Raw genomic sequence first — 17,539 nt, 5'->3', positions numbered from 1 at the left:
CTGGGGGGGGGGCATCTGATATTCATTTAAGTAGGTAAGCATGCCATTTTGCCCTTTGCACAAAGAAAGTGAAAATATGCAGACTTCTGATCGGTCCATCTAATCACTGATCTACAAAAGCCCCAGGATCTGAATAAAGAGCAGCCCTGGACCATGGATAAAGCCAGAAATGAATTAAAGTGTATGAGGGCACGCTGGCTTGATGTCACTGCCATTATATGTTGTTAGTAGATGCGTGTTGAATCATAAGGAGATGTTCCATTATACACAAGTCCTGATGTTTATGTAAGTAGTTATAAATTGCATATATGACTTGGTCGTAGAATTACCATATACTGTTTGCACAACGTTATCAATCTAAACTGTTTGTTTGCACAATGTTATCAACCTTATTATGTATAATAGCGGTGTTTAAAAGGTGTTTGTGTAATGCTGTTGAAAGCAGGAACAAACAATAAAATGACTGTCAAACGATTTAATAGAAACATAAATAAGAGAGACCCATACACAAGAACACGCAGTTGAACCAACAGTGTTCATGTAGTATCCGAAACCGTATACAGATGCCTCATCACAGGTATTTGTGAACTGTGAATATACTGGTGCATAGCCAGTCTCTCTATGCCAGTGGCGCTGAAGCAGATTTGAATCGCTTTAGTTCAGTTACATCAACATTTGAACTATGTATGTGGATGAAACTTAAGATTTTAACAATCTTGGAAGCTGGTCTGGTATAAATTGACCATATTGACTGCAGAATGTTGTTGTGATGACCCCCCTCCCACACTGACCACTAAACTCATTCTGGCACCGGTGACTGAACTACACAGACATTAACTGAAAAAATATGTCTTGATGCAAGTAAAATACAATTAAAGGCAGCACTTTACTCATTTAACTTCGATTTCATGATGGTTAAGTTTATAATAGTTCTCAATTACCCACTCACAGGAAAAACTCTTTATTTTCTGCAGTGAAACCTGTCACAATGAGATTCAACAATAATCATTTCATTTGCGGTGTTGTTTTCACCTTTTTACTTTACCTCAAGGCTGTAAGTGAACTTTAACATTCGTACAGTGTAAATACTATTTATCCTATCTTACACAGAGTTGATTTAACTACTAGTTGAAATCATTGTTGGAGAACTCATTGCACAAGTTTTAAGTGGCATTGTGTTTTTTGGAAGCACACATATGATTATACAAAGGAATATAAAAGCAAAGAACAAAATGCAGTTAACTACAGATGAAGGTATTCTGTTAAAGCCGTCCCCTCTTCTCAGCTCCTGGTATCCTGTTGTTTCCATCTTCTCTCAGAAATCCAAGCTGATCTTGTCCACAAAGTTTTGTACAGCAAAATGGGATGATGAAAATTACACAAAATCTCTCACGGAGGCAATTATTTTTGTTTTGAAGTGAGTTGACACACTGTTGTCGCATTAAGTTCAGGAGTCACCGTTATAACAGCATCACATATTATTTAAATAAAGTGCTTGTTTCTGTGTCTCTGGTGGAAAAATGGGTTTCTCAGAACGGGTACACAAAGAAACAAAGAAAAACGCCTTATGATATTCTAGTCCCAATTAGGCTCAGATCTCTGCTTTAATATACTGCACCTCTGGTTGAGATACACCAATACCACTTTTTCTCTTCTGATCTCAGTATTTGCCAATACCGATACCGATCGGATACCAGTGGTGTTGTTTTTTTTTTGCATAATCAGTTTAGAATATCTTTACATTATTGTGAGGAACTAATTGGGCGTGCTCTTTAATATGTAAAGAGAAACAAACATTTAACTACATATTATTTCAATATTAATGTATAGCTTATTAAGAAACACTTTATTATTAACTAGTATACTGAATAATATAGCAGCAAAATGAACAGTAAGAAAAGTCTTCAACAGTCTTCAAGCCTTCAATAGAAATTAAAAATGTAATTTGTTTACAAATTATAATAATAATAAAATATTACAATGGTAATATATCTCAATCTTGCACCTTTTACTTGTAAACCCTCACGTTTTTATTTTGACATTCTGAACTCCTGTATATGTCTTTTTGTACGCAAGTTCACAGTAGTTTAATTCGTTTCTTATTCAAATTTTGGTAAAATGCACCTCCGATGCCGTTCTAAATGCACATTATAAGTGTACCGAAGCATTGAGCATCTACATCTGAGATGTTGGTCTTGAGTAGCGCTCAAATAATGCACACCGCGTGAAGGCTAAAAATAGGCGTGCGATTGTGTCTGTAAACAGCAGCGCCATTCACTGATGAGCTGGAGCTGCGTATACTATATATATATTTACTTATTAAAAACAGCCTTCTGTGATTCACAGAGCTATCGCATGTCTTCAAGTGGCTTTGAATAAAATGTACGAGTCATATTTCTACTTCAACTACTTTAATGGTGTTTTAATGGTTATTTTATGTCATTTTGGAGCTTGACAGTAATGAACATGACTAACACGCCGTATTGGATTTGGATTGGGTTCGTCGGACTGATACCCGATCCCTCTAAAAGCTTCAGTATCAGAACCGATACCGATCCAGGTATAAGATCGGTTCATCCCTAGTCTATAGGATATTTTTCCTTGTTTTATTATTCCCCAACATTAGGCTGTACAATAAGCTTAAAAATGTAATGGCACTCATCTCTGCCACATGATTTTGATGTATGTATTTTGATTAATGTCTGTAGCATTATCAGTGCTGGATGAGTTGCATGCCAAAGTTTGGTACTTGAGGTTAGGGGTCATGGATGAGAAATAGTAAGCACTGTTAAATATTGTAGCAGCATCTTTTACCATTATGCTATGCACAAAAAACATCTGATGGCATAAACTTAACCTGTCTTTAACCCCATTCAGGAGCAGAAGCTGAACCCAGCACAAGGTTTACATTTCCGTCACTCTGCACTGCCACCATTGAGGAGAGCCAAATCATTGGACCGCAGGACTACCGAATCAGTCATGACAGTAAGCCAAATATTTCTCTGTTCTCTCACAGATACATCCAGCAAAGATGCTGGACAGCCTGCCATACATTTGAAATGTTGTCCTGCTACTTCCAAGAAGTTTTCAGAGGGGAGCGTGGTAATCAGTGAACATTGTGTGCAAAGGGTGTGAGATAAATGGCTTCCAAATCCTCCACAATGCCTCAGTTGTTCTCTAGAGTTCAAAGGTTAAAGAGAGAGCAGCAGGATTTGGCATGTTTTGAAAGAAAAGATGGACTACCGTTTTGGAGTATTATATAAAGAGCGTCTATATTTTCAGGGAATTGCAGGGACTTTTAGACTTTAGCATCAAGTGGAAATCACACTGAACAAAACTCACTCAATGCTCCCCCTTTTTTAATTGTACAATCTACAAACACATTTAAATGCAAAGCTTACTTGAGTCTTACTTGGATCCTTTGATTAGCCCCGCCTCATAACACTCCTGAAAAATCTTGCTTTAACTGTAAAAGCCAAGCTTTTGCTTTTTTTTTTCCAATGAAGATCTATGAAATATTCTTCATTTTTGGATATTTTTAAACCGATTTTTACAGAAATACACCCTTGTTGCTGAGGCACTGACACAAAACACCTAAAGAGTATACACATTGGTATTTTTCCCTCTTTTTTTGTGAAATCTTTACTTGCATGTTAAGAAAATGTATGTGAACCCTTTGGAATTACCTGCTTTTATCAGAGTGTAGGTTGGAAAATGTATGAGAACCTCTTGTCTAATGATGTCAACAAAAGCCAATTAGAGTCAGGTGTTGGCAAGCCTGACGTCCAATTAATTAAACAAGATTAGAGGTGCAGGTTATAGCTACTTTGACGTAGAAAAAGCACTCAAACATTTTGAGTTTTATATTCACAAGAAGCATCTGCTTACAGTATGTGGACCATGCTTTGCAAAAAGAAGAGATCTCAGAAGACCTACGTTCAAGATTTGCATAACTTTGTAACCCTTTCCAGCTTTATCTCGAAGAGCTTAGATATTCAACTGTCCACAGTAAGACATATTGTCTATAAATGGAGACGATTTAGTACTGTGGCTACTCTCCCTAGAAGTGGCCATCCAGCCAAGATGACTCAAAGGGCCACAGAATGCTCAATGTGGTAAAAAAAAATATTAACGTAAATCTGTTGCAAAACTAAATTAATTAACTTGTACAATAAATATTTGTACTTGTAAGTTGAAATTTACTCTCACAGCCCCAATGTGAAAACTTAAAATAAAATATACAATGCTACAATCTGCACTCGGACAATATTCCAAAACCTGTGTTTTGAATTCAAAGTTGCAGACAAATAAAAATGCGGTTACATTCATAAAAATACAATGACAGACATAATCTTATATTACATATTTACTTTTGTACTTTAATTTCCTTTCGCAGTGCAACCACAAATCGACACATACAACCTCTCAATTCTGCCTCTGCAACTTTCAAATCTTCCCACCTTGACATTTGCTAACTTTTGTGAAAAACCTGTAGCAAAACTCACTTGTGCACTTACAAGATGTCAATCAAGATGTGAGAGAACAGACTACCGGTGCTGGGCAGGGCCAATTAAGTTGTGACCAATCACAATGACTGATACCGGACTAATCAAAACGGATCTTCTTAGAACACGGTGATGTCACGCAACAGTGCCAGTGCTGGTTTTGTAAGCAAAACAAGTCCAGTGGTGTCAATGGCTGGCTGATGCAGTGGCAGGATAAGTTAAATAACTTGACAATTAAATCGTTAAGAGTGAGTTTATCATGTAAAATTCATGCCTTTATTATTTAATTATTATTATTTCAGTTAGTCATTTCCCTTATATTTCTACTTCGATGATATTGCATTGTTGCAAAAAAGCAAGCAAATTTTTCATCTAAATAAGTCATACAATACTTGTTTAGATGAATTGCAGTGCTACTGTAATTATTGTAAAAAATAAAATAAAAAACTTATAAACTGATAATATTTTGCACAGTATGCATTCTTGTTTGAAGAACAATTCTATTCAGAATAAAACTAATTTAAGTCATTTTTGGTCTTTTACATGACAGTAATACATTTCTTAGTTCTTGTTAAAGGTCTGTTTAAACTGTTATATTAGCCTATCCATGCTGATCAATCATTAAAATCAAGCACTAAGAAAGTACATATTGGTGCCTTAAGAATAAGATAAAGTGAATTCAGAAAGTATTCAGACCCCTTAATTTTTTCACATTTTGTTATGTTGCAGCCTTGTGCTAAAATGCTTTTAAAAAACAATTTTCACATCAATCTACACGCCATACCCCATAATGACTAAGCAAAAACCAGATTTTTGATAACTTATTGATAGCAAATTTATTAAAAATAAAAAACTGAAATATCACATTGACAAGTATTCAGACCATTTGCTATGACACTTGAAATTTAGCTTGGGTGCTTCCAATTTCTCTGTATCATCTTTGAGACGTTTCTATACTTTGATTGGAGTCCACTGGTGGCAAAGTCAATTGATTGAACATGATTTGGAAAGGCACACACTTGTCTATATAAGGTCTCACAGCTGAAAATGCATATCAGAAAACCAGGAACTGCCTGCTGAGCTCAGAGACAGGATTGTGTCGAGGCACAGATCTGGGGAAGGCTACAAATTTTTTTTTGGCTCCATCAAAGCTTCACAAGAGCACAGTGGCCTCCATAATTCTTAAATGGAAGAAGTTTGGAACTCTTCCTATAGCTGGCCAAACTGAGCAATCGAGGAAGAAGGGGCTTGGTAAGAGAGGTGACCAAGAGCCTGATGGTCACTCTGGTTGAGCTCCAGAGATTATGTGTGGAGATGGGAGAAACTTGCAGAAGGACAACCATCACTTCACCGATATGGGCTTTATGGCAGAGTGGCCAGATGGAAGCCTCAGACTCATTACTCTCAGACTGTGAGAAACAAAATTCTCTAGTCTGATGAAATGAAGATTGAACAGTTTGGCCTCAATTCCAAGGGTCATGTCTGGAAACCAGGCACTGCTCATCACCTGCGCAATACCATCCCAACGGTGAAGCATGGTGGTAATAGCATCATGCTGTGGGGGTGTTTTTCAGCAGCAGGGACTGGGGGACTGGTCAGAGTTGAAGGAAAGCTGAACGCAGCAAAATACAGAGATATCCTTAATGAAAACCTGGTCCAGAGCGCTCAGGACCTCAGACTGGGCCAAAGGTTCACCTTCCAATAAGACAATGAAATTAAGCACACAGCCAAGACAACACAAATGTGTTTCAGGGACAACTATGTGAATGTCCTTGAGTGGCCCAGCAAGAGCCCAGACTTAAACCCAATCAAACATCTCTGGAGAGACCTGAAAACTACTGACAGTCCCCATCCAACCTGACAGAATTTGAGAGGATCTGCAGAGAAGAATGGCAGAAAATCCAGGTGTGCGAAGCTTGTCGCATCATACCCAAAAAGACTCAAGGCTCTGCAGACCTCCGCCTCCTGCCCAGCAGGACACATGCAGCACACACCAAGCAGCTTTGGTTGAGCAGCGATTATTATTATTACTTGTTCTTTAGATAGGAGAGGGAGATAAAGAGAGAGAGAAGAAAAAAAATAAGAAAAAAGGGGAAGGATGGAATGAGAGAGAAAAACATTCTATACATTAATAATTTATAGCGGGCGGTGACATTTGAATAAACAGGTTTATTAAGACAATTTTATATTGAAATACTCTAGAACATAGTCCCATATATCGAGGTGTTCAGAGGGTGTGTCGAATGTGTTAATTTTATCTAAATGAATGTAATCTATAATGAGGTTGATCCAGTGTTGGATAGAATTAAAAGACTTTTCCGGTTGTTTAAGATGCATTTTTTGTGTATGTGTATGTATGTTTTGTTCTCATAACATTGAGCAAAAATTATTATAATATAAACATGCACTTCTAAATCTTTTGCTGTTATTACATTATATACTTTGATTTTATTATGAATTTCTGCAGTGAGTTCATAATGTAATACATTTCCCATAAAATAACCATTATTTTTATTATTTCATTATGAAGTTTACTACGTTTGGAGAAAATTATTACATTATGAACATTTAGGACTTTTAACTTTATGTGCAGTTGTTACATTATGCTTTATTATGTCATTAGTGGCTACAATCGGGACTCGATATAGCTGTCAAATTCACATTTGTATATTTTTGTCACTGTTGGCAGCTGCACATTGTGAAACAACGTCAGTGGTTGACTGCCATGAACAAAGCCCTGTCACTTTCATTCTCTGCTCACCTGCTGTCATCTCTGCTTTTCTCAGACTAAATATTTTAAGTTTTGATATATTTTCTACGTTCTTATATTGCTGTTGTGTTAACTACAGAAACATTTCAGTTGTAAACCTTAGACAATGGTCAGTGTTTTGAAAATGAGTTCACATCCTGAGGTGGTAGCATGGTGATGCGTCCTTTACACCATGGAATGTGAATTAATTTTCAGTAATAAATGAACAATCTGAGGCCGCTTATACCACGGCTACCACATGTAGGGCCCAATGATTTCCGCAATGTCGGAATTACTTAATCCAGTCATAAAAATGGCATTAGCTATAAAATGCGGAATCTCTCGGAATTTGTTGTGTTTTGGACAAATTGTTGATTTTTTTTAATGCACAAATAATCAAATAATTTTCTTTATATGTCATAGTGTGATTATTAAACTGCTAAAGGCTGTGATTTGATTTTAAATAAATACATAATCTGCATGTGCTGCATGCTTAAAAATGAATGTGTGTAATTATTTCAGAAAAAATATCCATTCAATAACCACAATATAATGTACATCATGACCTCTTGTGTGTTTTTGCTTAAATATTACAACCGATGGGCAAAAATGTAATTGTGCCTTGAAAAGAGTGGCAACCAAGCATAAGCACTTTGTGTTTTGTCATCACATTTTATGACCAATTAGTACAGAAAACCTGCTAATTCCAAAGGGTTCACATACTTTTTCTTGCCACTGTAAATATTGTGTAAGTGCATGCTGTGAATTAATCAATTTGTCAGCCGCCATTTCCAAATGAACATCATCGGAAAGGGAATCTAATTTTGCTTCCAGGTAAATGAACATGAATAACTTTATGTTAGTTCATCTTCACAATCAATAAGGTCATTAAGGGGCACCATTAGCTAAAGATTTCCAAGTACCTTAGTAAGTCTGTTGTAGAAATGTTAGAAAAAGTCTTGAATTAATGAGGTTTATTTCCTTTCAGTTAAAGGAATAGTTCACCTAAAATTAAAATGTTCTCATCATCAGAGGAGAATATCTCATCTCTATAGATCCATATAATGCAAGTGAATGGTGACCAAAAATGTAAAGCTCCAAAAAACACAAAGGCAGCTCTGCAGGTTTTAATCCTAATAATGCACAATTTAACACTGTTTTTAATGCAAGATTAAAATGCTTTGCAATTCCACACATCATTACAGCCCATAAAAGTATAATATCCATTCAATTTGTACGTCTTTTGAGCACATTTTACTGAATCAGTCAAGGAAATCTCCGATTCATCAGGCAATCAATGGTTTACATTCACCCATTTCTGAAGGAATTTTTCTGCTATCACTACTGAGACTAATCTTGGTTGCCATCTTGTTTCTCTGTGGTATCTGTGTACTTTATTGTTAAGACCATGGACGTCCTATTCCTCCCCTGTTGCTGTTGGGTGTAGCGTACTCCTCTCACCTGCCCAGGTCATCTCCACCTGCTCCCTGCATCCAGCTGTGCTCTCTCGTTCTCTTACTTTCCACTTGTTTCTGTGTGAACGTGTTTGAATAGTGAGTGCGTGTACAGAGGTCTGTGTGTTTTATTTCACTGTAGTTTATATGTGTTGTTTTGTGATTTGTTTCAGTGAATTTATGGTGAGCAGTCCTTATCTTTGTGCTTATAAACTCAGCAAAAAAGAAACGTCCTCTCATTTTCAACTGCTTTTATTTTTAGCAAATGTAACATGCGTATATATTTGTATGAACATAAAAAGATTCAACAACTAAGACATAAACTGAACAAGTTTCACAGACGTGTGAATTATTATTGAATAATGCGTCCCTGAACAAAGGGGGGTTTCAAAATCAAAAGTAACAGTCAGTATTTGTTGTGGCCACCAGCTGCATTAAGTACTGCAGTGCATCTCCTCCTCATTGACTGCACCAGATTTGCCAGTTCTTGTTGTGAGATGTTACTCCACTATTCCACCAAGGCACTTGCAAGTTCCCGGACATTTCTGGGGGGAATGGCCCTATTCCTCACCCTCTGATCTAACAGGTCCCAGATGTGCTCAATGGGATTGAGATCTGGGCTCTTCTCTGGTCATGGCAGAACACTGACATTCCTGTCTTGTAGGAAATCGCACACAGAACGAGCAGCTGGTGGTATTGTCATGCTGGAGTGTCATGTCAGGATCAGTACCACTTGAGGGAGAAGGATGTCTTTCTTGTAATGCACAGCATTGAGATTGCTTGCAATGACAACTAGCTCAGTCCGATGATGCGTTGACCCACCGCCCCAGACCATGACGGACCCTCCACCTCAATCCTGCTCCAGAGTACAGGCCTCTGTGTAACACTCATTCCTTCGACATTAAACTCAAGTCTGACCATCACCCCTGGTGAGACAAAACCACGACTCGTCAGTGAAAGACACTTTTTGCCAGTCCTGTCTGGTCCAGTGAAGGTGGGTTTGTGCCCATAGGCAACGTTGTTGCCAGCAATGTCTGGTAAGGACCTGCCTTACAACAGGCCTACAAGCCCTCAGTCCAGCCTCTCTCATCCTATTGCAGGCAGTCTGAGCTCTGATAGAGGGATTGTGCGTTTCTGGTGTAACTAGGGCAGTTGTTGTTGTTTCCATCCTGTACCTGTCCCATAGGTGTGATATTCTGATGTACCGATCCTGTGCAGCTGTTGATACACGTGGTCTGCCACTGCGAGAATGATCAGCTGTCCTTCCTGTCTCCCTGTAGTGTTGTCTTAGGTGTCTCACAGTACAGATATTGCAATTTGTTGCCCTGGCCACATCTGCAGTCCTCATGCCTCCATGCAGCATGCATAAGGCATGTACACACAGATGAGCAGGGACCCTGGGCATCTTTCTTTTGATATTTTTCCAGAGTCAGTAGAAATGTCTCTTTATTGTCCTAAGTTTTAATAACTGTGACCTTAATTGCCTAACGTCTGTAAGCTGTTAGTGTCTTAATGACCGTTCCACAGGTGCATGTGCATTAATTGTTTATGGTTCATTGAACAAGCATGGAAAACATTGTTTAAACCATTTACAATAAAGATCTGTAAAGTTATTTGTATTTGAAAGATAATTTTGTAAAAGTTTCTTTTTTTGCTGAGTTTATATGTATGTGTATCTTTGTGTGGTACTTGTGTGTGTGTGTGTGTGTGTGTGTGTGTTGCGCTGTCCAGTTTTTTTAACACACTGTTTTCCCTGGACAAAATACACAAATGCTTGTTGTGTTGTTTCTTTTGTGTGGAGCATTTGAGTTCCTTCCAGCAAGCTGTACAGTTGAGATAATCAGAACTGGCATGTGGAGTGTGTTTTATTCCTTTTCTGCCCTTGTGCCATAATGGATCTGTGACTGTGAAGTCAAGTATTCCAGAAAAAAACACCCTGACTTGCATCTTTTCTGTCACCAAAGAGTGTAAATGAACCAAATAGTAGAAAATGCTTTGTGTTGATTGTGCTGCACTGGTTGAAATGTGAAAAATTACAGAAAGATTTTAGACATCTGCTGACAGATATTGGGCGTCTACCCCGGTGAGTAAATGTTCATCATAAAGCCCAAAGTATACCTCGGTTAGATGCGGCTGCTATGGACGTGTGACACAAATTTAATCATCAACAGAGTGCTCGAGCACTGAACGCTCGCAGAGTGAGCCTTTGCGGTCACGAAGAAGCACTAGATGATGTAATCGCCGATAAACAACAGGAGACGAATGTGAAAACAACAGTGGATTGCGTGTGTGAGGTCAGGGGATACTTGCATTTGTATAACTCGAGTCTGAAGATTATAGACATCTTTATCCTGAGGAGAAATAGTCCAGTATATTTAGTGGTATCAGTTTAATTTGACATGCTCGCGTTCGACTGTATATGCAGACGCTAAGTGTTCATGTCAAAACCGATGTATACTTTGGGGTTAAGCAGTACCACGCAGACTTCAGAGGCTGTACTTCACTCTGCACATATGCCACCTGATACATGTTCTACTTATCGTGCATGGAGACTTGTGTGATCTCACAAAAATAAGCCATTAAGTTCACTAAAAGTTTGGCTATTTCTCTGTTTATATTCATGACTGAAACATTTCTCCCTTGGATTACAGCCAGACTTGCTGAACTTCAAGAAAGGTTGGATGGTGAAACTTGATGAACAAGGCCAGGTAAGGGTTTGTTCATGTTTCTTTGTAAACAATAAACAATAATAAGTACCGTAGTAGGGTTGGGTGAAATATTGAATAAGGATTTCCCATGATTTTACAGGTGATATAAAATTAAGCAACATGATGAATATCGTGATATCATTGTTTTGACCATGTAAAGACCATGTCATTACACTAATTTCTCAATTCTTGTCTTGCAAGTTGTGAGTTTGTGTGTTCATACCAAAGTTTTAATAACATCTGATTTAAACTTAAGTAGCAAAAAGTGTGTTGCAGTAAGTTACATTTATTTCCATGAATCAGTTCAAATTGTTATTTTTACTGAATTGATTCAAAACTCTTATTCAGTGATACATTTTCAGTCCCTGCTTGATTTCTTTTTTATATATTAAAATGTTTTGTAAAAAATATATGTAGGTAATGATTGCTTTTTATGAGTATTGTTATATTGGTGCATGCAATTGATTAAATATAATTTTTCCTTGTGTTCATTTAGTTATGTCATGCCTTCATTGTTATAACTACCAGTAGATTATTACTTAAGTTTTCTTCTTGCATTCAGCATTTTGAATCTTAAGTGGCTACAATAGCTATTTGGTCAAAAAAAGTTGTTTTTTTTTTCTGTGGGAAAACACTTTATTTGGAATCTGCTTTATATTTGGTTTTCTACATTTATAGAGCTAGTTCTTAGTTTTAAATGCAGTGTCTCTAGTTACTTAAAGCTGCACTACGTAACTTTGTGCTCTCTAGCGACATCTGTGGGTTGAAAGTTAAAATTGCAAACAATTTGCAGAAGAACACATTACCAGTACGTCAGTCGTGCTTCGGCACTGCTCTTCTGGCGGATGAATCTCATAATTTGAGCTAACCTGGACATCGTCTGTGTGTGATCATGACTGGGAGATATTCAGAGCGGGAGTCATAATGTGTAGTATCATGTTGATATTATGTTATATAATTAAACATTTAAAACTGAAGTATTACTTGCTTTGATGAAGATAAAAATCACTGATATTTACATATTTAAAAAGAATGAATTTGACACTTATAGCACTTTTCTTAATACACTCAAAGTGCTTGTACATAGGGAACCGGGACTCAATCACCACCAGTTACCAGTATATAAGATGATTTTCAAGTGTTTTATCTACAATTAATGTTTATGTTGTTCTACACTCATACATTTAAGAGGTGAGTCTCGTGTTATGGCTGATACGAGTTCAATAGAATACATTGTTATTATTATATTATACTTTTTATATTATTGTACAGCCTCAATTTATAATGCAAGTGAACCGTTATACTACAATATTATGTTTATGCAATGCACACAATAACACCATAAACTAAGAACATAAAACAAGGATTCAGTAATGATGGGGATCAAATATGCTTTATTAAACATGAAGATAATATGCTTAAAAATGCAATATGACAATTACTAGAAGTCATTTTCAGAAGTCACACATAAAAATGTCACAGTAACTTCCCCAGACAATGTATATACATCGGTTAACACTAAAGTAAAGTTCAATTTATAAAAGTATGACAACCAATATTAGCTTCAACAACCCTACCAGAAAACATATCCAAGCATTATAGCAGGTAAACAACTTCACTAAACGGATAACAGGTAAACATCCATCCAGATTGCTGCGATGCTGTGCTGAACTGTGTGTGACTGACTGAACTGAACAGCGTAGTTTCCCCAGCCGGAACATATGACGGCCAGTACTTCTTTCCTGTGTTTACAGACATGATGTAATAACGTAAGAATGAATGACATAAGCAATTGATTTTGCACCAAATCTGACCCAATAGCTCAAAATACAAATAATTTTATAGGCTTAAAGTAATGAATCAGGGTGAAGTAAGAACATTGTTTTGAACACTGATTGTTTATATGCTCAATCAATAATGGCAATTTGTTCATTTTTAACCAAAAAATCTTACGTAGTGCAGCTTTAAAATTGAAAGCTTTTTTCTGACATTTTCTGCACTGATCAAAGTTATTTGGCTCAAATGCTTTTAAAGGGCATAGCACACTTTTGTGCTGCTTCAAAAGGTCAAAGTTAAAAGGATATAGCCTCATAAATTCCCACCCATGGACTATAAAGAAGTATGAATGTCTTAAAAACCTACCTATACATCAGATAGATGCAGGATTTTCTGGTAGCATGGTCTCTTTGTTATGATCTGATACATTTCATTTTTATTTATTGTCTTTCTGTTACAGTGGAAGAAATATTGGTTTGTGCTGACAGATCACAGTCTACGATACTACAAGGATTCTATTGCTGAAGAGGTAAATCACAGTACCTGCATGGATTAGCCTTTTTTTTTTTTTTTTTTTTTAATGCACACACATTCTGTTCCCCCCCACAGTGATTCATTTCAACAATCCCTTATTGTTGTACTTTTGAATTATTCTTTCACTGAAAGAATGTTTTTTGGTCTGTGTGTGTCAACAGGCATCTGATCTTGATGGAGAAATTGAGCTCACTACATGCTATAATGTTACAGAGTATCAAGCTCAACGGAACTATGGCTTCCAGATTCATGTAAGTGTGTTTAAAACTCATTTGTTTTTATGTTTGACATTTTATGTTAAAGACGTGTTTTATGCAGTTGTATTTTGTTCTGATATCAAAACACTCTCCCATTAATTGTACTAGTTTCCAAGGGTTTTTAATATTCTTCTATTTTTTTTCCCCAGACACAAGAAGGGTTGCATACTCTCTCTGCCATGACTGCAGGAATACGACGCAACTGGATCCAAGCAGTCATGAAAAATGTCCGGCCATCCACCGCCCCAGATGTTGCTAGGTCTGTTACTGTGCATGATGTAGTAAAATTATTAAAAAAAGTCCCAACATTAATGTGGATTTAAGTAATATTTACCTACATTAAAAGATTACGCATTTGATACAGTGTAGTTATTGTGTATATATTTGTATTATTCTGTGAAACTTGCAAGATTCACATTTGCTGCTAATGAGGTTGGGCTATGGGTGGTTTCGATTTAGGTTTTACAGTTTCAGTTTCATGCAGGTACTTTAAATGTTATTACAATGTAACAACACATATTAAAACAATAGGTACATTTTACTGTAAGTACATTGTAGTAAAGACACTTAATATAAATTGGGTCAATCAGAAATCAAAATAAATAAAATTCCATTAAAAAATATTATCAGCCAATTGTTAAACCTTTTTTGTCTATAAAACAGCCTGATGGATGACCATGGTTCTTGTGGACCTTTTGAGAGTCTAGCCCGGCCTGATATCACTCAGGACTCCCGGTCCTCCGTGGCATCCTTTGTAGAGCGGGACATTGGAGTAAAGAAGAGCCGGGCGAGGGAACGGAGGCGCGAAGGACGGTCCAAAACTTTCGACTGGGCTGAGTTTCGTCCTATCGCACAGGCTCTGGCACAGCAGAGAGCGCACGAGGCGGACACCTTGCAAACCAATGCGGAGCGCACCAAGAGGAGAGAGGAAAGGCGGAAGAGGTATGAGAGTGTCACCGGCTCATCTTTCGATCCTGCCACTGACAGCGCAAAGATGGACTTTGAGAGTGGGGGCGTGGTCCAGGTAGATGCATCGCCCCCACCTGTGGAATGCCAGCAGAGAGTGGAGGATGAGATAGAGCAGCGCTGGCAACAGGTGGAGAAGACGCCCATCAGGGAAGAGAGGAGAGTGCCTTTGTCTTCAGCTCTTCAGACCACAGACATGACAGAGCTGGAGAAGCTAGTAGAGAGCTACAAAACAGGGGTAAATGACTGCAAAATGCAATGCAAGCTCTCAGTTTGAACCAGACTAACCAAGTTAAATCATCTCAAGATCAGGAAACATGGTAGGGAAAAATCTAGGGCTGGCCGCTTTTTACAGTGTAACAGTAGAAATGTCATCCAGTAGAGATTTTGCTACACAATTTATGTCATGATAGATATATTTGCGTGGCTATTAGTGGGCAGGACTGTACGTTAGGGTTAAGGGTTAGATTACGGTTAGGTGTTAGTGTTACATGTGAAAGCAGCAAAGAAGCATATGTGAATATAAAGAATGCAATATGATGATAAAGTTTCAATTAACAGATTTTTTAGGCACAATGCAAAACTTAGTTTAAATTGTTTACGATTGCCATGAAATATTGCATCCTTAGGATTGTTCAAAGTAAGTCTATCATTATCATGATAATCTTTTGCTTTGCGTTAATCAAGTTCTGAATACAAGAACATTTATCAAATGAGATAAGTACCTTTCATTTGTAAAATTTTTCTTTCTTTGCATTATCAAATAATGGACAGTACAACGTGGTTAATATGTAATGTATATTCAGTCTATATAAAACCTTAATTGAATGTATATGTATATTGTGATAAATACAGTTAATGTAATAATACATTATTTATAACACAATATAAGAATTTGGTCACACCCCTTTCTAGTCATAACTGCTTTTATGTTGTGGACATTGACAGGTTGAAGAGCTGAAAGCTCAGTTGGAGAGCTGCCACCAGCACTTGATGGACTCCAATCGGCACAAGCTAGAGTTGGAAGGTCAGCTCAAAAATGCTCTCGAGAAGGAACAGCAAATTCGTGCAGGTTACATTTCCCCGGTAGGCCACATTTATGTCATTAGTATAATTTCCTTAGAGACCTCTACGTTTTTCATAATGTATTCTGGCATTTAGTGGCATTTTGTCATTTGTGTCAGTATTACAGAAAAAGGAAAAATAAACCACATGGCTTCCATCTTTATCATCAAAGCTGCGAAGGTGTCGCTTTGCATGTCAAGAGACCATTGCATGTAAATGAACAGATTTGTTTCTCATGCTCTTTTTGCCTCTACTTGAAAGATTCTTCTTGCCATGTTCAACCGAAATGACACATTAAAAATGTTTATTTCATGCAAGCTGTATTGCATGTTCCAACATAGAAATGATTAACATTAATTGAACATGAATTAATCAATATGCTGTGGTAGCATGACAACTTTTTCAACATTTAAACTTACTGCACCCTGCAGATACATTCATACTAATTGATGCACATTTGCAAGTAATACAGAACATTTTATTTTAAACATTTTTATAATTTGTATCTGATTATAATCTTATCAGTATTTCTGTAATAGTTTAAGAAAGCTAGATGGATGGAAATAACTGTTAGTTTATATGTGTATAAGTATCGGTATATCTCAAGGGTGCAGAACATTTCTCTAAAATTTATCTTTTGCAGATAAGTACTGTATATAAAAAGTTGCCTGTTAAGGACATATTTGCATGATATGTATGTTCATATTTAACCATTCATTCATTCCATTCCAATTTTAACATTAATCTTGTGCTTTTCCATAAATGCTATAGAGTTTAAAAATCTGGGAGAGTGTACATGTGTGTCTGTGCGTGTGTATGTATGTGTACATGTTTGTCGTCTTAGTTTTTGTTCGAATATATTGTTTGTTTTCGGAGCTCCATTTTGACTTAATTTCAGCCTTTATTGCTTTTATTGCGGGATTAATGTCACAAAACGTTTTAGTTAATTTTGTAGTATGACCTTCATTTAAGTATTTTTCAGTAGAAGCAAATATGTTGTGTTTCCATATAGTTCTCTATATGAAGTTCTCACCAAAGGCGACTAAAGATTGAATGCACAGGACACATCTCCCTATCTATTATAGTTTTGAACTGAGTTGTTGCTTTGTGGATGTATTTATTTACTTTGAATCAAAAGGTTTGGTATGTGTTGTTGCAACATGGAATGTGAACAGACTTACACACAGTTAACACACAGTAGTGGTTGCTCAATAGTTTAGATTAAATTGTTAGTTTAAAAGTGTACTTCAGTGTACTTCAGAACATCAGGCTTATTAATGAATGGCATGTAACTTTACTGGTATTCTTAGCTAGTACTAATTTTGTGTTACTTACCCAACGGTAACTCTCTAACCACTAAATATGCATGCATTATGATTTACTAATCTTTGCCATTAATTTCTTTCTAGCGTTCTAATTTTCATCATTCCATGAAAGAAGATGAATGTATTTACTATCCCTTTAACTTTAATAGTTTGACTGTTATAATTAAATGTAAATTTGCCTCAAATCCTCAATTTTTGGA

At 36.8% G+C, this 17,539-nt stretch overlaps 1 protein-coding gene across 2 annotated transcripts in view; it reads left to right on the top strand.

Moving 5' to 3' along the window:
* Positions 1-17,539, top strand: part of mprip (myosin phosphatase Rho interacting protein) — an 81,902-nt gene that overhangs the window by 43,481 nt on the left and 20,882 nt on the right. For both annotated transcript variants that reach the window (XM_052102694.1, XM_052102693.1), the window contains exons 9-15: positions 2,878-2,985; positions 11,360-11,416; positions 13,653-13,721; positions 13,888-13,977; positions 14,133-14,242; positions 14,647-15,187; positions 15,898-16,035. In XM_052102694.1, the coding sequence (XP_051958654.1) occupies positions 2,878-2,985; positions 11,360-11,416; positions 13,653-13,721; positions 13,888-13,977; positions 14,133-14,242; positions 14,647-15,187; positions 15,898-16,035 (1,113 nt within the window). The remainder of the gene's footprint in view (positions 1-2,877; positions 2,986-11,359; positions 11,417-13,652; positions 13,722-13,887; positions 13,978-14,132; positions 14,243-14,646; positions 15,188-15,897; positions 16,036-17,539) is intronic.

The sequence above is a fragment of the Xyrauchen texanus genome, chromosome 33 (genome assembly GCF_025860055.1).
Source record: "Xyrauchen texanus isolate HMW12.3.18 chromosome 33, RBS_HiC_50CHRs, whole genome shotgun sequence".
Taxonomy (NCBI): domain Eukaryota; kingdom Metazoa; phylum Chordata; class Actinopteri; order Cypriniformes; family Catostomidae; genus Xyrauchen; species Xyrauchen texanus.
Note: the sequence above shows the minus strand (reverse complement) of the source record. Positions and strands in the feature narration are given on the sequence as shown.